Source organism: Ornithorhynchus anatinus, chromosome 11 (genome assembly GCF_004115215.2).
Source record: "Ornithorhynchus anatinus isolate Pmale09 chromosome 11, mOrnAna1.pri.v4, whole genome shotgun sequence".
NCBI classification, from domain to species: Eukaryota; Metazoa; Chordata; class Mammalia; order Monotremata; family Ornithorhynchidae; genus Ornithorhynchus; species Ornithorhynchus anatinus.
The window spans coordinates 9504435-9524633 of record NC_041738.1 but is presented as its reverse complement, the minus strand read 5'-3'; the positions used below and the strand labels follow the sequence as shown (position 1 = coordinate 9524633).

Here is a 20199-nt window from a genome sequence, read left to right as displayed (position 1 = left end):
AGCAGTGTGCTTAGTGGTTAGAGCACAGGCCTGGGAGTCAGAAGGACCTGGGTTCTAATCCAAGCTCTGCCACATGTCTGCTGTGTGACTTTGAACAAGTCACTTAACTTCTCTGGGCCTCAGTTACCTCACTGGTAAAATGGGGATTAAGAGTGTGAGCCCCATGTGGGTCAAGAACTGTGCCCAACCGGATTACTATTACCCACCCTGGTCCTGGGATTTCCACAGGCTGAGTCACGGGCATCTTTCCCACAACTAGGCTATTGACGGGGGCATTTCTCGGCCATGTGCGGTTCTCTGAGGCTTCCTGGCCAATGTCTCTGCCTGGTGGCCGCTGCTGCTCAAACCCGGCTGGACGTAGGGGCCCGGGACCAGGAACACACAACAGGCAGCCCCTTCGGGCCTAATCCTCGCCCCTTCGGCCCCGCACACGCTCATGGCAGCCTGCAAGCTTGGCGCTACTGACGGAGGTCGTGTTGCCAGAAATCCTCCCCGCAGGCTTGTTGAAGGCCATGCCTGCTGTCGATTTATGCTGAAGGGTAGCTTTGGGCAGTTGGTGCCCAGGTGGCAGACTTCAGGGACAGCCTTCAGGACTTAATCGCCAAACGATGATGATGATGGTAACTACTATGGTATTTATTTATCAAGTGCTTACTATGTTTCAAGCACTGTGCTAAACTGGGGTAGGTGCAAGCTAATCAGGTCAAACAGAGTCCTTGTCCTACATGGGGCTCATAGTCAAAGGGGGAAGGAAGGCAGTATTTTAAACTTCGTTTTACAGATAAGGAAATGATGGCATAGCGGGGAGGTGAAGTGACTTACTCAAGGTCACACAGCAGGCAAGTGGCAGAACCGGGATTAGAACCCGGGTCTCCTAACTCCCAGGCCCTGGCTCTCTCCGCTAAGCCTACCTAGGATGGGATTTCCCCAGGCCAGGCTGATACCTAACCTTGTTTATCTTCAGGTCTATGACTCTGTCTATGCCCCTGATGAGAGCAATCCGTGGTTTCTTTTTCCGTGTTTGTGTATGTGCCCAATTCCCTTTAGAGCCCCGGGAACAGCAGGCAGTTGCACCTGGAAGGAGGATGGCCCAGAGGAGCTACTGATAATGTTTCTAGCCTGCCCAATCCTCAGCACTCCACGTGTCTATTTGCATCAATTTAAATATTTATACAATTCTTTGTTCAGCTCTTTCCTCCTGCTTTGTACCTGTTCTCCCTCGGGCTTTCACCATCTGTAAGTAATATTTATCTGTCTCTTCTGTTTGATTGAAATCTCCCTGAAGTCAGGGAGCATGTTTCTTGCTTGACTGTACTATCTCGGTTGCTTAGTATGATGCCTAGCTCTCTGCAGGTGCTCAGGTAATGCTATCGGTTGAAGAGTGAGCCCTTCTTGGTCAGGGATCGTCTCTCTTTATTGCTATATTGTACTTTCCAAGCGCTTAGTACAGTGCTCTGCACACAGTAAACGCTCAAAAAATACGATTGAATGAATGAATGAGTTGCCCTTAAGCCAGCAGCCTAACCTGGCACCAGAAGCCAGGGTACTGGTTGCATCTACCAGGAGGTCTCTGCTGAGAGAAGCAGAGTGGCCTAGTGGAAAGAACCCCTGGGCCTGGGAGTCGGAGGATCTGGGTTCTAATCCCGCCTCTGCCAATCGCTTTCTGCGGGACCTTGGGCAAGTCACATATCTTCTCTGTGCCTCAATTTCCTCAACTGTAAAATGGGAGTTTACCTGTTCTCCCTCCTACTTAAACTGTGAGCCCCATGAGGGACAGGGACGGTGTCTAAGCTTGTATCTACCCCAGCTCTTAGAACAGTGTTTGACACATTGGAAGGGCTTAACATACTTTTTTTAAATGGTAAGTGCTCGATAAATACCGCTGATTGATGAAAGAGCTTGACAAACAGCGTGACCTAATGGAAAGAGCCCAGGGCCTGGAAGCCAGAGGATGTGGCTTCTAATTCTAGTTCTGCTACTTGCTTGCTGTGTGACCTTGGGCAAGTCACTTCACTTCTCTGTGCCACAATTTTCTTATCTGTAAAATGGGGATTCAATAGTTGTTCCCCCTCATAGACTGCGAGCCCCATGTAGGACGGGTAAGATGTTGAATCTGGTTATCTTGTATCTTACCCAGCGCTCTGCACAGTACTGCGTTTAACAAATACTGTGATTATTAATAGTAAAATCTGGACATATTAAGCAGCCCTGCTGTACTGCCTCACCGGGGATGGCGATGGATCATTCAGGTTGTCATCGGCCATTCATGGCAAAGCCTGAGGAGGAGCCTAAAACTCTGTGACTTTCTGGGATCTCAGTTGGTAGTCCAGAAGAGAGAGGGAACCCAGAGTGTGTCTGGAGGTCCCATTAATTATGCCAAGGGGGCTTTCTCATCTTTCCTCTGGAGGAAGACAGTGCCAGTGGTACCTCTGAAATTCTGTAGACTTAATCGTAATAATAATTGTAACCATAATTGTGGTATTTGTGAAGCGTTTACTATATGCCAAGCACTGTAGTAAGCACTGGGTAGATGCAAGACAATCAGATTCTGCATGGAGCTCATAGTCTAATTAGGAGGGAGACTAGGTATCACACCCCCATTTTGCAGATGAGGATATTGAGGCACAGAGAAGTTAAGTGACTAGCTCAAGGTTACACAGCAGGTGAGTGGCGGAACCGGGATTAGAACCCAGGTCCTCGGACTCCCAGGCCCGGACTCTTTCCACTAGGCCAAGCCGCTGTCAATCACTCAAGGGCTTCCTTCGTGCGGAGCCTTGTCCTAAGTACTTGGGAGAGGACCTCGAAGTTGGTTGATAGGATCCCTGCCCTCAGAGAGTTCACAGTCCAACGTCCGTCCCATCCGGTGCTGGTTCTTGGGAGACCATGAACCGGCCCACTGGACACGGCGAGGAAGAGTGAGATAATCAGGTGCCACTGGCCCCGGCAGAGGGACCCGTCCCCCATGCCTTCCTGTTCTGAATCATCGGTGTCCAGGACAAATGACGTCACCTGTGGGCCTCTCCCACAGTCTCCGGCGGCACGCTAACTGTTGTCACGTGATCCCTATCACGGGCTGATGCAGTTGGATGGGATCAAGGCTGGTCACCCAGACGGAGCCCCACCCAACCAACCGTCTCAGACCCATGGCACTCTCCCTTGCGCTGTCATCATCTCCACACCAGGATCTTGTGCTCTCTCTCTTCCCTCTCTCCTTTGGGGAGTCTGAGCATCGGTCAAAAGAACAGAAGTTCGTAAACAGGGTTGCTGAACGTGACGCGTTGGAAAGAGCTCGGGATTGGGAGTCGGGAGACTCGGGTTCTAGACCCAGGTCTGCCACTGACTTGCTGGGTGACCTGGGGTGAGTCACTTAACCTTTCTGGGTCCTTACTAACTCAAATGGAAAATGGGGATAATAACTGCCTTCATCTACCTCTCCAGGGAAGGTGGTGAGGGCAAAATTGAGATAACTAATTTGAGAGCACTTTGAGAATTAAAGCTCTTTATAAAATAAGCAGCATGGTCTAATGGATAGAACCCGGGCCTGGGAGTCAGAAGACCTGGGTTTTAATCCCAGCTCTGCCATTTGCTATGTGACTTTGGGCAAGTCGCTTCACTTTTCTTGCCTCATTTCCCTCACCTGTAAAATGGAAATTAAGGCTGCGAGCCCCATGAGGGACATGGACTGTGTCCAATCTGATTAGCTTGTATCTACCCTAGCAGTTTGTACATTGCCTGGCACATAATAAGCACTTAACAAATACCACCAAAAGAAAAGTTTTAAAGTGTCCCTTTTTCAGTTTTCCAACAGTGGCAGTAGGTTGCTTGAAGGAGGCATATGATTGGCTACCCTGGTCATCCTCTGATTCATCAGTGTTACTTATCAAGTGCTTACTATGTGCAGAACAACGTATTAAGCACTTGGAAGAGTATGGTAGACACAATTCCTATCTGCAAGGGTTCAATAAACACCTTACAGTCAATAAGTCCCTGTCCACAATAAATAAGATTGAATGAATGAATGGAGCTTTGAGACCAGATCTCTCAGGCTTGATTTTTCTTTTTCCAAGCATCTATTGAATTATTGGTGGTTTTGGACACACGGCTTCCTGTGGGAGCCAAATCCACGGCTTGGCTTCCCACTGGAAGAAGTGTTTCTCCTTGTTTCCCAAGTGCTTCTTGCTCCGATTCTCCACTACCCCCTGAGATGCTGTGGGGATTTGGGGAAGAGCGATTCTGTTTTCCCGTCCACACACTTGGGGAGTTTGTAAACTTAAGACTTGGTTCCCTCTCTCCTGCTCAAAGAGTTTGACCCCTTCTGTCTTTTCCTCTGGGGGGAAGATGCTCCGCCCCCTTGTGTGGCTGTGAAGCTTTCATTGGTCAGTGAGTAAGTCAGCTATTGACATTTACTGAGGACTTAGTGAGTGCAAAGCACTGTACAAAGCTGTCGGGAGCTCAAGTGATTCAAGACACCCCTGCCCTCAAGAAATGTGCGGTCTAACTGGGGAGACAGACACCAATTACAGAAAGAGGGAGCAGGAAAATAATAGTGGTATTTCTTCAGCACTTTGTGCTGAACACTGTACTAAGCACTGGGGGAGATACAGTATAATCAGGTTGGACACATTCATTTAATGGTATTTATTGGGCACTCACTGTGTGCAAAGCACTGTACTATGAGCTTGGGAGAGTACAATATAGCAACAAACAGACCCATTCCCTGCCCATAATGAGCTCACAGTCTAGAGGAGGAGACAGACATTGATATAAATAAACGCATGGGGCTCCAAGTCCAAAGGGGAGGGAAAATGATATTGAGTCCCCATTTTACAGGTGAGGACAACTGAGCCACAGATAAGCGAAGTGACTCGCCCAAGGTCACACAGACAAATGGCAGAGCTGAAATTAGAACCCAGGTCCTGTGACTTCCAGGCCCAGGCTCTTTCCACTAGGCCACGTTGCCTTTCAGGAGGGAGGAGGAGGAAATGGCAGGCCTGGCGATGAAGTGTCCTGGCTGTGTAAATGTGCGGGTTGTCTGGGGACAGTCACGTCCCTGGCTGTCTACGCTGGGGTTCTGGGTTCTGGTTGTCCTGGGTTTCGGTTTGGTGTCTCCTTAGTGGCCGGGTCATCCAGTTTACCCCGGCCGATTGCCCCGCCGTGGGTTCCCGGTCCGGAATGCCCAGTGGGTGAGCGGGGAGCATGTCTACCAACTCCGCTTAATAAACACCACTGATTACTGCTATGTGGTGTGACCTGACAATCCGGGTGGGTGGGCGGGACCAGTGGACAGGTGAGGGGAAGACTTTTACTTCCTTGTTTTTTCGTTGCTTTTTAAAAAATTACATAGTCTCTATAAGCATATTGGGGTGAAAGTACTGCAAGTCCAAATCCTGCAAATACACGAGATGATTGGGATTCACCTTCCTTCTGTGATTCATTGTCTGTCATCAGTGGTATTTACTGAGGGCTTACTATGTGCAGAGCACTGTACTGAGTGCTTGGGAGAATACGATACAACAGAGTCGGTAGACGCAACTAGCGACGACAGAGTCAGTTGGCAGAGCTGGCGGACGACAGAGTCGGTAGGCACAGCTGGCGGGCGACAGGCGGCACAGCTGGCGGACAACAGGCGGTAGGCACAGCTGGCGACAATGGAGTCGGCGGGCCCGTCTGTCCTGGTGCCTCCTTGGGGTGCACCCTGGCTGGGTTTCCTGGTGCAGGTTGCCCGTGCGCAAGGTTTTTGCGAGGCGATAGGAAGTTAGCCTTGCCCACCGCACCTCACCTCGGGCACTCTCCAACCTGCATTCTGTGTTCCGGGGGTCTCCTGCACTGGCAGATGCTGGTGGGGAGTGGGCTTGGATCTCCTCTTCTCCTCCCTCATCATTACCAGATAGCTGATGGGGAAGACCAGAGCCGGGGACCTTAGTATTGCCCGGAAGGGTGAGGGTCCCCGGGAGATCTGGGGCCCTGGAAACAGAGACCCTACCCCTTCCTACCTGTTGGGAAGTAAAGGTGGGAGCGACTCCCCGGTCACAACAGCGGCTTGGGTGGTGCCGGTTGGAGGGGATCTGTCTGCTGAGGGGCTCCAAGCGTCCCGGCCCGGAGACCTGGGGACGACCTGGGTCCGGGGGCCGCAGAGGCCGACTCTGCGCTCCTCTGGGTCCGATCCCAGTCCTGCGGGATCCCCAGATCCAGGGCCAAGACGGTATCTCCTCTTGGAAGCTGGTCCCCGTCGGGGTCCCCTGGGCCGCATGATGGGGCTAGGTGGAGTGGGGAGAGGAGGCTGGGAGCAGAAGGCCTGAAAGGAGGCTGGTTATCCATTAAACAGCCCTTCACGCTTGGGCAGCTGCAGAGTAAAGCAGGACAGGGGCTGGCCGGGGCTTGGGGCGGGGGGAAGGGGTCTCCCAGCAATCCCATCTCTCCCCAGCTCCCAGGGGAGTTGGACCGGTGGGTGGGGGGGCAGGGGAGGGAAGGAGAAACTCCCTGCTCTGATTCCGGCTTCCAACCTGGCCCCGGTAGGGGTGAGAGCCCACCGCTGTTCCAGGGATGGGGGGGCTGGGGCCAGGGGTCTCTGTCCGCTGGCCCCCCAGTGAAGGGATGTGCCTGGCGAGGGGGTGTGGTGGGGATGGGAGAGGAGCCCCGCCGCCTCAGAGGGAAGATAGCTGACACGAGCTCCTGGGTGGGCCCCGCACGGTCGCCGCCTCCTCCCTCTTTCCCTCCCTCCCCGCCTCTTCTTCCCCATCCCTTTCCTCCTCCTCAGCTCCGAGCAGCCTCCCACGAGGGGCCTTCAGAGAAGCAGCGTGGCTCAACGGAAAGAGCATGGACTTGGGAGTCAGAGGTCATGGGTTCTAATCCCGGCTCCGCTACCTGTCAGCTGTGTGACTTTGGGCAAGTCACTTAACTTCTCGGTGCCTCAGTCACCTCATCTGTAAAATGGGGATTAAGACTGTGAGCCTCACGTGGGACAACCTGAGTACCCTGTATCTACCCCATCGCTTAGAACAGTGCTCGGCACATAGTAAGCGCTTAACAAATACCAACGTTATTATTATTATTATTAATAATAAAAGCTGCCTCTCTGGCAGGGATGGTCCCGCTGCTGGTCCTCAGACCTACATCCACTCATCGGTTCCCTTTGCCCCGAGATTCGCTGCCGCCTTCCCGCCACCCCCCGCCCCTCTCCCCTTTCTCGCCACAGGGAGGGCCCAGGGGGCACTCACAGACTCTGGCTAGAGCGGGAGCTGGGCATCTGGACTCCTGGATTCACACGGCCCGCTGGGGACGGACCGTGTCTGGATCCCATTCCCTGGGCCTCTGCATCTGCGGCCTACATTCTCCCCACTCCAGCCGGGGGGCCTGAAGCCAGAAGCTTTCAATGTGCTTTGAGATCCCCAGGAAGGGCGCGGGAAGGATTCCGGGAAGACCCTCTCCTTCCGACCCGCTCCCCGTCCCCGGGTCCCAGACCTGAGCCTGGGGGCCGGGGGTAGCGTGCCAACGCTAGAGCTGGGTAGCGCCTTCTTAGGGGGGTTGCCACCATCGCCCCTACAGATCATGAACGGCTCGGAGGAGATCGTGGAGTTCCTCCCTGTCAACAATGGCAAGAAGATGGAGAAGAGGGGCCCGAAGCGGTGGGTGATGCTGCTGGTTGTCGTCACGGGCGCCCTGCTCCTCTCCCTCATGGTGGGCTTCCTGGTGTGGCACTTCCAGTGTGAGTAGACAGAGGGTGGGGTGGGCGCCGGCTCCCGGCCTCTGCAGGGTGGGAGGGTGGGAGGCAGGTGCGGCGGTGGCCGGTGGGAAACCCAGGCGGTCTTCTGAGCTCAGGGGCGGGGAAAGGGTCTGCGGCCCATTAATTATTGGCAGGAAGGTGGAGGGGACCACAGCCACCTCGCTCCTGGGAGAGTACTGATTGGTCTGGAGAGACCCTGGCAGCCCCAGAAGGGAAGAAGCAGCCCCTGGCTCAATCTGCCTCAGTTTTTCCCTCTTACTGGAAAGTCATTTTTGGTTCCATGGTAATGGGCACCGGGGGCACGTGCCACCTCAATGCTAAGTCCTTGGGTGAGAGAGTCAAGTAGCTTTGGTAGGCACAATCCCTGCCCTCGAGGAGCTTACTGTTTAGCAGGGGAGGCAGGCAGACACCCAAAGGATTTACAAGTAGGAGGAAATGGGGATGGGGTTGTCCCAGACTGGGATGAGGGGAACGGCTGACCCTCTGGGTGCCGGCCTCCCGGCTCCTGTGTATCCCCGGGGCAGGCTGGGGCTCCTCTGGATGGGCCAGCCTTCTCCCCGGGCTTCATCTCCACTGGAATCTCACTGTGGGCTTCGTTGTGATAGACTGGTTGGAGGCTGGGTAGGCGTGGGCTGTGTGTGGGGCCTCTTGCGTGGCCTGGTGGAAAGTCAGTCAGTCGTATTTATTGAGCGCTTACTGTGTGCAGAGCACCATGCAATATGGGTCTTGGGAGACTACAATATAACAATAAAGAGCACGGCCCTGGGGGTTAGAGGGCCTGGGTTCTAATCCCGGCTTTCCCACTTGACTGCTGTGTGACCTTGAGCAAGTCACTTAATTTCTCTGTGCCTCAATGACCTCATCTTGTAAAATGGGGTTTAAGACAGAGCTTTCTATGTGGGACGTGGACTACGTTAAACCCAATTAGCTTGTATCTACCCCAGTGCTTAGTATAGTGCCTGACACAGAGTAAGTATTTAACCAATACCATAAAAAAAAATCAGTCCGTCAGTAGTGTTTGTGGAGCACTTACTTTCATTCATTCAATACTATTTATTGAGCGCTTACTATGTGCAGAGCACTGTACTAAGCGCTTGGAATGTACAAATCGGTAACAGATAGAGACAGTCCCTGCGCTTTGACGGGCATACGGTCTAATCGGGGGAGACGGACAGACAAGAGCAATAGCAATAAAGAGAATCGAGGGGATGAACATCTCATTGAAACAATAGCAAATACATAGAATCAAGGCGATGTACATTTCATTAACAAAATAAATAGGGTAATGAAATTATATACAGTTGATATATATGTTGGTATTTGTTAAGCGCTTACTATGTGCAGAGCACTGTTCTAAGCGCTGGGATAGACACAAGGGAATCAGGTTGTCCCACGAGGGGCTCACAGTCTTAAATCCCCATTTTACAGATGAGGTAACTGAGGCACAGAGAAGTTAAGGGACTGGCCCAAAGTCACACAGCTGACAAATGGCAGAGCCAGGATTCGAACCCATGACCTCTGACTCCAAAGCCCGTGCTCTTTCCACTGAGCCATGCTGCTTCTCGTTGATATACTTACTGTGTGCAGAGCACTACTAAACACTTGGGAGAGTATAATGCAACGCAGGTGGTAGGCACGATCCCTACCCACCAGGAGCCGACAAGTCTAGGGGAGGCGCTTACAGGGGTACTGTCATTTCTGCCTCATTCAGGCCCTAGGTGGTTCTCAGGAAGCACCGAGGCTGGGGGTGCCTGTCAGTCCCTGCCGCCCTCCACCTCTCCCCCAACCTCCAGCCAGGGTGTCCCCTCTGACCCTCCCCTTCCCCCCCTCTACCCCTTCTCCCTGGCCTCCCCAGACCGGAATGCAAAGGTGCAGAAGATTTATAATGGCTACTTGAAGATCACAAACAGGAACTTCGTGGACGCCTACGAGAACTCCAACTCCTCGGAGTTCGCCGAGCTGGCTGGGAAGGTCAAGGACACGGTACGTGGGCGTGACTGCCAGGCCCAATCCCCTTGACCCCAGCCTCCCTGGAGAAGCCAGTTCGGAACAGCTCGTTGGTGGTGGGGGTCGGGGAGGGTGGGCCGGGACCAGAGACGGGGCCAGAGTGGTGTGGGGAGGACTGGCTGGGGCCGGAAGATGGGGCTGGGGCAGCTGGGGGAGGACGGGCTGGGGCCGGACGATGGGGCCTGGGCGGTGAGGTGAGGGGATGGGCTGGGGCCGGATGATGGGCCCCGGGCAGTGAGGTGGGGGGACGGACTGGGGCAGGAGAATGGGAGTCTCCCCCTCTAGACTGTAAATTCGTTGTGGGCAGTGAATCCGTCTGTTTATTGTCATATCGTACTCTCCCAAGCGCTTAGTACAGTGCCGTGCATACAGTAAGCGCTCAATAAATACGACCGAATGAACGAAGGGGCAGTGGGTGGGGGCCGGGCTGGGGCCGGAGGCGGGGCCGGGGCGAGTCTCCTCTCTCGGTGTCTCTCCCCGGGGCAGCTGGAAGCATTGTACGGTAGCGTCCCGGCTCTCGGCCCCTATCACAAGACATCTGTGGTGACCGCCTTCAGGTCAGTGCTCGGGTGGGCCCGGCTGGGACTGGGGGCAGCGGCGGGGGGAGGCCTTGGGGAATTACCCTCCAGATCAGGGGCAGGGGGGCTTCAACTCTCTGCCTCCAACCTGATGTGGCCCTGGGGGCCGAGTGGGGTCGACCCCGTTGATGCTGCTGGACACTGCGGGGAGCCATGGTAGGGGTGTCAGGGAGACGAGGGGATGGAGGGGCTGAAAGGAGGGGCAAGGAGTGTGAGGAGGAGGAGGAGGAGGAGGAGGAGGATGAATACAGGCTTCAGGGCACCCCTCGATGGGAGAGGCTGGGAAGGAGCTGAGGAAGAGGTCAGGACCGAATCTGGGGAGTGAGCTGAAGGTCGGGGGCAACCTACATCAAGACCCCACCATCCACACCCCCGCTGCCCGCTCACCCTCCCTCTCCCGCCCCCCTCCCCGCATTTCTCCCCACAGTGAGGGGAGCGTCATAGCTTACTACTGGTCCGAGTTCAGAATCCCCCAACACAAGGTGAAAGATGCCGAATGGGCCCTGATGGGAGAGCGAGTCTTCCAAGTGCCCCCGAAATCCCGAGCCCTGTCGACGCTCAGCGTGGGCTCCTTCGTGGCCTACCGTGAGTCCCGGGACTGGGCCGGGAAGAGGGCTGTGCGAGTTGGGCCCTGGTTGGTTGGGTGGAACGAGAAGGTGTCTGCCCTACTGGGTGCTGGGTGCTGGGGGATGTGCAAGGTAGAGAGGGAAACTGAGGCACAGAAGTGCAGTTGACTGTTTGATGTCCCAGTGGTGGAACCAGAATCTGAACTCTGTTCTTGGGCCCCAGGTGCCCTCTCCTGGGCAACTGGGCAAGCAGAAATAGAAAGTGACACTCACAGTGTGTGTCTGTTACTCATTACGTGTGTGTATGTATGTGTGTGTGTCTCTGTCTCTCTCTCACCCCCTACCCCTCAGCGGTTGACCCCAGGACAGCCCAGACTTCCCTGGATAGTAAGTACTCCTCCTCCTTCCCCCTCCTTCCCTTGCTACTGGTGTTCAGGACAGTCCAGTTGTGCCTGGTGCCCCCTTCCCAACTCTGCCCATCGTGCCCCGCAGCTGGGCCGGTTGGTGGCCCCCCTAACTCCCCCCGCACCGGGTCCCAGGTTGGCACAGTCTCCCAGAGCCCGGCCTGGCCACTGAACTGCCACCCTCCTCTCTTGGCCAGACAGCTGCAGCTTCGCCCTGCACACCAAAGTGGGCGAGGTGACCCACTTCGCCACCCCGGGCTTCCCCGACAGCCCGTACCCGAACCGTGCCCGCTGCCAGTGGGTGCTGCGGGGGGACGCCGACCAGGTGCTGAGCCTCACCTTCCGGAGCTTCGACGTGGCGCCCTGCAACGAGAGGGAGAGCGACCTGGTCAAGGTGTACGACTCCCTGAGCCCCGTGGAGCCGCGGGCCGTGGTGGCGTAAGTGGCCTGTCTGCGGGAAGGGAGGCTTAGAGAGGAGGGAAGGGCCGGGATCTGGGGATGCGTGTGGGCGGGGGAGGGGGTTAACGCCCACCGACCTCATCCACCCGTCTCCCGCCTCCTTTGCCCTCTGCAGGCTGTGCGGCGCCTACCCCCCGTCCTACAACCTGACCTTCCTGTCCTCCCAGAACGTCCTGCTGATCACCCTGTTCACCAACACCCCGCTCCGACACCCTGGCTTCGCTGCCCAATTCTTCCAGCTGCCCAAGATGAGCAGTAAGGGAGGGCCCTGGCTGGGAGGCGTGGGGGGCAGAGGGCACCCCGACTCTTGCTCCAGTCTGGCGCTCAGACGGACCTCGGCCGGGGCCCGGGTAGCTTCCGGGAGTCGCGGCCGGAGCCGGCTTCCGTGGGGATGAGCCTAGTCCCCCTTCCGCTCCGGCCCTCGGTCGTCCCTCGATTCTGCCCCGCCGACTGCTGTCCTCTTTCTCGCAGTGTGTGGCGGGTCTCTGAATGAGGTGACAGGGACCTTCAGTAGCCCCTACTACCCAGGCCACTACCCGCCCAACATCGACTGCATCTGGAACATCGAGGTGGGACAGCTCCGGGGGGTGGCTGCGAGGGCGGACCCGGGCGGGGTGGACCCGTCCGGTCCAGACTGGGGGATCGAACCCTCAGAGACGAGCCGGGCAGCCCCTTCCCCCGCCTGCCCTCTGCCGGCGGCGGGGAGCCAGGCTGGAGGGGACGACGGGACGGAGGGCCGCAGGCAAGAGGAGCTCGGCCACTGCCCGTCGCTCGACCGCGCTGAGCTCCTCCGTGGGGGTGGGAGGGGGTCATCGTTCCCACCCCCGACCCCTGACTCCCGAAGCCGGGTCCTGGCGCTCAGCGGTTCCGCCTCCTGCAGGTGCCCAGCGGCAACAACGTGAAGGTGCGTTTCAAAATGTTCTACTTGGTGGAGCCCCACGTGACCCTCGGCTCCTGCTCCAAAGACTTCGTGGAGGTCAACGGGGAGAAGTGAGCAGCTTTTCCTCCGCCTCCCCCGCCAGCCCGGGACCTCCTCCTCCTCCTTTCTTCCCACTCTGTTGGACTCTGCCAAGCGCCTGGCACTGTGCTCTGCTCACAGGAAGGACTCAATAAACACCATCATCGATTGAGGGGCAGGGAGTAGGGAGAGGGGTCAGGGCCCCACTGGGCTGTTGGGAGGGAGGAAAGGATTCCCTTTCCCATTGAGGGGGACCTCAGGCCCCCTGCCGCCCTCTGCCTTTGGGGCGGGAGGAGTGGGATGCCCCGTTTCAGGAGGGAAAGCTGAAACTTCCACTCTGAGTCGCCACAGCGCATGGGACTTGTCTTCAGGAGTGGGCAGAGCGGTCCATTGGGACCCAAGCTCCTGGCCCCACGGCCCTCTTCCTTTCCCCTCTCCCCATCCCTCAGGTACTGTGGGGAGAAGCCCCCGTTCGTGGTGGCCAGCAGAAGCAACAAGATGACTGTCTACTTCCATTCGGACACATCCTACACAGACACCGGCTTCTTGGCCGAATACCTGTCCTACGACTCCAGCGACCGTGAGTATCCGGAACCCGGCCGGGCTCAGCCTCCAAGCCAGGGGGACCCCAGACCAACCCTGATGTCTCGGACTGGGAGGGGGCAGTGGGAGTCCCTTCTTGTGGTGGTTCATCCGTTCATTCATTGTCATATTCATTGAGCACTTACCGTGTGCAGAGCACTGTGCTAGACACTTGGAAGTGCAATTTGGCAACAGAGACAATCCCTACCCAACAGCGGGCTCATAAAATGTCTATATAGGGAACTTCTCTAGTCCCAGGCTGGTGGCCTGCACGCAGCATTGCACAGATAAAAAATTGACTACTTCTCAATACATAGAGCTAGATACTTCCACATTTTTCAGTCAGAATTTTCTCTTCACCCCGCCCCCCCGGCTGCCTTTGGAATTCGCCCCAAGCGAGCGCGAGGGAACGTGGGCCGGGCGGCCGCTTATTTTTTGAGGGGGACGGCATGGGTGGGCAGAAGGAGGGATGCATAGGGCTTGGAGGTTTCATCTGAGGGGGAAGGGGCTCTAAAGTTTGGGGTGCAGCCCTGCCCGCCCCCCTATACTAACCATCTGCCCTTCACATTGGCTGCCCCAGCATTGGACTTGCCCAGAGGCTAGGGGTGGCGGTGATTGCCCTTGGAATGCCTTGGGTGACATAGAAGGATGCCAAGGTTGGGGGCTAGGAGGGAGTGTGGGGCTGCAGGGAGAGGTGGGTTTGCCATGGTCACCGTGGCTGTGGGTGCGGCCTGCCCCACAGCCTGCCCTGGCATGTTCACCTGCAACACCGGCCGCTGCATCAAGAATGATCTGCGCTGCGACGGTTGGGCCGACTGCACGGACTTCAGCGACGAGCTGCAATGTGGTGAGCCTCCGGACCGACCCTACCCACCGGGTCCCCCAGCGGGCCACCCGGGCAGAGTCCCGGGCTGCTGCTCCCACGGGGGTGGGCCCCCAAGGTGGCTGGGTGGCCGGGAGTGCGGCAGACGGTTGTGAGCTCTGCCCTATCTCGCCCGGTCCCAGCCTGAGGGAGGTGGGAAGAACCGTCCCCGAGGTGGCCGGCCCAGGGACAACGGCAGCAGCCCCACTTCCTGGGTGAGGAAGTCGAGTCCCCAAGTGAACACAGGTCCCTCACCTCCTAGCTGAATCCTCATTCCTTCCCTCCCTCTTCTTGCTTTTCCTCCCCTCCTCCTCCCTCTTTTCCTTCCTTTCTCCCTCCTTCCCTTCCTCCCTCCCTCCCTCACTTCCTCTTTCCATCCCTTCCTCTATCCTTCCCTTTCTCTTTTCCTCCTTCCCTCCCTTTCTCCCTCCCTCCCTTTTCCGCCGCAGTGTGCAATGCCACCCACCAGTTCACCTGCCAAAATAAGTTCTGCAAGCCACTCTTTTGGGTGTGTGACTCGGTGAATGACTGTGGGGACAACAGCGACGAGCTGCAGTGCGGTGAGTGCCACGGCCCACTCCATCCACCCCCGCTCCCGCCCCATCCGAGCTCTGAGGTTGGCCCGGGGACCCGTCAGAGATCGGGGGTGTCCCGCTCAGGACTCGGGGAGCTAGGGGTCCCCAGAGAACCCTACCCGGATGACACACCCTACCCTGGGTGTCTTGCTGGCATGGGTGGGGAGCGAGGAGGCCGAGACCCACCAAACTCCCGCCCAGGGTAGTCCCCTCCCTTCTGCACCCGCCCTCCCCATCCCGCACGTGTCGCCCGCCCCGTGGCTGAGGCTGGCCCGGCCCCCAGGTTGCTCGGCTCAGACCTTCAAATGCCGCGACGACGGGAAGTGCATCCCCGAGAGCAAGAAGTGCGACCGCCACAGGGACTGCGCGGATGGCAGCGACGAGGCGGACTGTGGCGACGGCGGTGAGGGCCGAGGCCGGGGACTGGGTTTGGGTAGGGACCGTGGGCAGGAATCCGACCCTTAACCCCACCCGTGACCCCAGTCACCCTGTCCGGGTCCGAGCCCACTTCCAAACTGTGCTCGACCCAGATGAGGCCAGGCCCAACTTGGATCTACCGGGGTCCTAGAGGGCCAGAGTCGTGTTGGTCCGGGGGGCCGACAAGGCCACCGGGATCCCCTGGGGGCCTTCGGGCCATTGACCTGGAGCCCGGTTGCCCCTGACCCTCCCTCCCCTTCGCTGGCCAGCGGGGGCGGTCACCTGTCCCCAGAACAGCTATAAGTGTCACAGCGGCGAGTGTGTGAGCAAGGCCAACCCCGAGTGTGACGGAAAGAAGGACTGCGGTGACGGCTCGGACGAGGATCAGTGCGGTGAGGGGCCAGGAGGCTGGGACGGAGCCACTCCGGCCGGGGAGCGGGGAGGTGGAGGACGTTCTTCCCCGGGGGGCTCATCCGGACCCCTCGCCGTCCCCTCCTCCGCAGAATGTGGGACCCGATCCTTCAACAAGCAGTCCCGGATCGTGGGGGGCCAGAACTCGGACGTGGGGGAGTGGCCTTGGCAGGTGAGCCTGCACGCCCAGGGCCAGGGACACCTGTGCGGAGCCTCACTCATCTCTCCCAACTGGCTGGTCTCCGCTGCCCACTGCTTTGTGGATGATCTGAAGATCAACATGAGGTAGGGGGCGGTGCGGCCACCGGGACCCCTCGAGGGTTGGGGGAGGGCTGGCGGGTAGAGATCCTCCCGGGTTTCGGGCCTTAGGAGCCGGCCGGCCACCTGTCCGCCTGGCCACCCTGGCCTGGGCCCAAGCTCTTCACCATCAGGGTCGTTTCCTGAGGCTGAGACTGTAAGCTCATCATGGGCAGGGAATGTGTCTGTTTATTGTTATATTGTACTCTCCCAAGTGCTTAGTACAGTGCTCTGCACCCAGTAAGCACGCGATAGATATGATCAACTGACTGAGAGGGCACCATAAGCCAGGCGTGTGTTTCCTCCCCTCGAGGAACTCACAGTCTAATGGGGGAGAGTGACAGGACCGAGGTATTTCCGCACAGGAAGCAGAGCAGGAAAAAACTTGGGTACAATAGGGAGGATTTGGGACATAAATGAGGAGCAGCAGCACAGATCAGTGGAGAGAACCTGGGCCTGGGAGTCTAAGAACCTGAGTTCCAATTTCGGCTGTGCCACGTGCCAACTGTGATTAAGACTGTGAGCCCCACCTGGGACAACCTGATAACCTTGTATCTCCCCCAGCACTTAAAACAGTGCTTGGCACATAGTAAGCGCTTAACAAATACCATCATCATCATTATTACTAACTGTCGTATCCTCTACCAAGCGCTCGGTACTCTGCTCGGCACACAGTAAGCTCTCACTTAATACTAGTGATTGATCTGTAACGGTAGTTGGTCTGTAGAAACCACTGACTTATTGATCCTGGGTGGGGGATACTGGAGGGGGGGCAAACAGAAAAGTAGGGCCCCCGGGGAGCTCAGAGGAGATTTATTTATTTTTTTTAAATGGCGTATAAGCACTTACTATGTGCCAGGCACCGTATTGACTGACTCCCAGGCCGGTGCTCTATCCACTAGGCCACGCTGAAGCCCGACCCGATCCCCGCCCTCCGGGACCTTCTGGTCGGTCTGATGAAGTAGGGTCGTCCGGGGCCGGGGAGGGTCCCAGGGGTCCTCGGCAGCTCTCACCGTCTCGTCGTCCCCAGGTACTCGGACCCGTGGGTGTGGACGGCCTACCTGGGGCTGCACGACCAGCGTCAGCGGCAGGCCTCCACGGTCCAGGAGCGCAAGGTGAAGCGCGTCATCCGCCACCGGCTCTTCAACGACTTCACTTTCGACCACGACATCGCCGTGCTGGAGCTGGACCAGCCGGTCACCTACAGCAACTGGGTGCGCCCCGTCTGCCTGCCCGACGCCACCCACAGCCTACCTCCGGGCAAGGCCATCTGGGTCACGGGCTGGGGCCTCACCGCTGAAGGAGGTGAGAGCCAGGGGCCCCGCGACCTCGTGTGGGGGGCATGGGCCCGGTGCGCCCTGGCTACGGGGAGCGTCCTCCCACCCCTAGGGTCCCCGTTAAGGACCGGGCTGAGCTAACCCTTCCTCCGGGGCTTCCGGCAGGAGGCAGGACCCTCTCTTGCCCCCTTGTTGAACATCCTGGGGGGCGGGGGGCCACTGCGGGAAGAGCGACCGAGCCAGGTCCTGCCCGCCCACCTGCCCATCCCGCCCACAGGGACTGGAGCCGTGATCCTGCAGAAGGGAGAGATCCGGGTCATCAACCAGACGGTCTGCCACCGCCTGCTGCCCCAGCAGATCACCCCGCGCATGGTGTGCGTGGGCTTCCTCAACGGGGGCGTGGATGCCTGCCAGGTATGCCACGGGCCAGGGGGGGAGGGAGGGTGGGGGCTTGGGAGGGTGGAGTAGGAGCGGGGAAGGAGGTGAAGAGTGGCAGGGGTACTCTTGGTGTACCTAGAGTGTGACGTGGGTAGCGGGGCAAGGGAGCCAGGGTTTCAGCCTGGCAATGCTATGCCCGCAGGGTGACTCGGGCGGCCCGCTCTCCAGCATGGAAGACAACGGGCGGATGTTCCTGGCCGGCGTGGTGAGCTGGGGCGAGGGCTGTGCCAGGCGAGACAAGCCGGGTGTCTATACGCGGGTGCCCCAGCTGCGGGATTGGATTAAGGAGATGACAGGCGTATAGGACTTCTTCGTTCCACTCTTCCCTTCCTCCCCCTCTTCCTCCTCCTCCTCACACACTGCCCTCTGGAAGTGGAGCAGCAGCTCCAGAGAGCAACTGACCCATGTCTCCTGCCGCAGCCCAACACCTGCCCTCTGCCCCAGCTGCCCCCCTGCCCTTTTCCCACCTTCCCCACCAGACTGAAAGAGCTGCCGTGCTTGGTCACCGACGTGCTCGGCCTGTGACCCCCAGCTCCGACAGAGCCCACAAAGAAGCATCAGCCCGGAAGCTATTTTGGATCTTTGTGAGCAGCAGTTTGACTTGGTTGAAGGCTCGGGACCACAAGCGTTTCTCTGGACTGATCCGGCCCCCGCGACGGTGGGTGAGGGGCAGGATACACAGGGTCAACGAGAGACCGAGGGCCAGAGTTTTGTTTGTTTTGCCCTACCCCCTCTTCCCGGCACTCTGTGACCTGGGCTGCACTGGTCAGGTGAGTGCCTGGAGAGGCTGGCACCATTTCTGAACTAGGGCCAGGCTGGGGGCGGCCGGCCCGCTCAGATTCTCACTTCTGCTGGGGTCACCCCAGGGCTCAGTGCAGAGAGGAGGCAGAAGGATTGTGCTCAGGACTGGCGAGCATATGGATCCTCAAATTCCCCAGGGGACCGGGCACCCTGGCTTCTGCCCTCTCAGAGCCAGGCATCTGGGCAAAGAAGGATTTGGATGTGGGGTCGACAGGAGAAAATGTGATTTTTATATTTTTTAACTTAAAATGCTTTCGATCCCATCGGCCGGAGTCCCGCTGGAAGGGGCCCCGCTGGCAGGGGTTGAGGGGCCGCAGCGCCCCTCCGCGGGCCTCTGGCTGGCCAAGAGGTGATCTGGCCGCTCCTCTGCCTCTGGATCCCGCCGGGGGAGACAGTGGACCCACCCATCCCTGCACAGACACGGCTGGGGGGGCCGAGGCGTATCCGGGCCAGGGCAGCCTGGCCCCTGGACCAGGGTCTGGAGTCCCCTTCACCCCCACTTGGCAGGAGAGACGATGTGGAGGAACTGTGGAGGGTTTGGGGTGGGGAGGGGGAGGGTCTCCTTGGGGAGGAGTATAGGAATGAGTTTCAAGCTGATTTTGGGTGAGCGTGCTCCCAGCTGTGTATATAACGTTGTAAATACCTGTGCCCATTGCCTCTCCCTTAGCCCCACCCCTGCCCCAGTTCTAGCTGGGAGTGGGAGGCAGCAGAGAACTGAAGGCCTGGGGATTTGGGGGAGAAATTCTGCATTAAACTGGCATTTTTTTGTTTTTAGTTTTCCAGTGTTGTGGTATTTGCATTTTGTGTCTGTCTTTCTGGGATGGGGGGCATGGGTGGGACAAGGCGGTTTCTGCCTCAGCCCCCACCTCAGGGAGAAGCCTCTGGAGCCAAGATGGGTAGGGGGAAGCAGTGAGGAGACCTAGGGTCTGCGTTCACATGTGCTTGGAACCCCGAAGCCCACAGGTGCCTTGTCTGTGGGTGGGGATGTGTGGGCATGGTGGGGGGCCTGGAAGTTGAAGCCGAGATGGAATTGGAGGTAAAGGGGTGTGTATGTGTTGTGGGGAGGGAGAGCGCTCTGTGTGTCATGGACTGGAATTTGGAGCCCAGGCAGACTGGATGTGAAAGGTTCACAGCTGGAGAAGTATATACGTGTATGTGTGCACACATAGAGGGGAGGGGACGTTGTTTGGGGTGTTGAAACCAGCCAGACTAGGCCTGCTTGGGGTCTGTCACCTCAGGGGGACCCCCATCCCCAGCAGGTGCCGAGGGAAGCCCCCAGGAGCTGGTGGAGGAAACAGGACCCTGAAAGCGGTGGCCTAAATCCCCTCTACTCTGTTTCTCAGAGAGGAGAGTGGGGCAGAGATGGAAACCAGGCCTGGGTGGGGAGCCCACAGGCACAACCCCTGCCCTCCAGGGGCTTGGAGGAGTTGCTGATTTATAAATATGTAGTAGTGGAGAGGTATGTGCGTATAGAAATCAAACAGCATTGTAACCAAATTTACTCACATAGTTCTCCCTGCCCCCACATAATTTTCCTTAGCCCTGATTTTTGAGGAGGAAATAAGAGATTGCTTTTTGTGCTGTGTAACTGGAAGCAGGGCTAGTAGTGTATATCAGAATGCTAAAATGCAGCAGAGAGGGGCTGGTACTGGAAGAGGAGAGTTTCATCTTGAAAGAATGATCTCTGGGAGAGAAATAGGAGAGGGGAGAAGGGCCTGGGTTCTAATCCCAGGTACACCACTTATCTCCTGTGTGACCCTGGGCAAGTCACTTCACTTCTCAGGACCTTAGTTACCTCATCTATAAAATGGGATTAAGACCATTCCATGTGGGACAGGGACTGT

General features: G+C 57.7%; 1 protein-coding gene across 2 annotated transcripts in view; it reads left to right on the top strand.

The window, feature by feature from the left end:
• ST14 (ST14 transmembrane serine protease matriptase) overlaps nucleotides 1–19088 on the top strand; it is a 33291-nt gene extending 14203 nt beyond the window's left edge. For both annotated transcript variants that reach the window (XM_029075977.2, XM_029075978.2), the window contains exons 2-19: nucleotides 7546–7705; nucleotides 9579–9706; nucleotides 10217–10287; nucleotides 10736–10893; nucleotides 11226–11261; nucleotides 11476–11716; nucleotides 11853–11992; nucleotides 12209–12306; nucleotides 12618–12727; nucleotides 13145–13275; nucleotides 14020–14124; nucleotides 14589–14699; nucleotides 14998–15117; nucleotides 15401–15523; nucleotides 15635–15827; nucleotides 16870–17144; nucleotides 17394–17530; nucleotides 17697–19088. In XM_029075977.2, coding sequence (XP_028931810.1) covers nucleotides 7546–7705; nucleotides 9579–9706; nucleotides 10217–10287; nucleotides 10736–10893; nucleotides 11226–11261; nucleotides 11476–11716; nucleotides 11853–11992; nucleotides 12209–12306; nucleotides 12618–12727; nucleotides 13145–13275; nucleotides 14020–14124; nucleotides 14589–14699; nucleotides 14998–15117; nucleotides 15401–15523; nucleotides 15635–15827; nucleotides 16870–17144; nucleotides 17394–17530; nucleotides 17697–17858 — 2499 coding nt within the window. In that variant the 3' untranslated portion in view covers nucleotides 17859–19088. The remainder of the gene's footprint in view (nucleotides 1–7545; nucleotides 7706–9578; nucleotides 9707–10216; nucleotides 10288–10735; nucleotides 10894–11225; nucleotides 11262–11475; nucleotides 11717–11852; nucleotides 11993–12208; nucleotides 12307–12617; nucleotides 12728–13144; nucleotides 13276–14019; nucleotides 14125–14588; nucleotides 14700–14997; nucleotides 15118–15400; nucleotides 15524–15634; nucleotides 15828–16869; nucleotides 17145–17393; nucleotides 17531–17696) is intronic.
• The last annotated feature ends 1111 nt before the right edge of the window (nucleotides 19089–20199 follow it).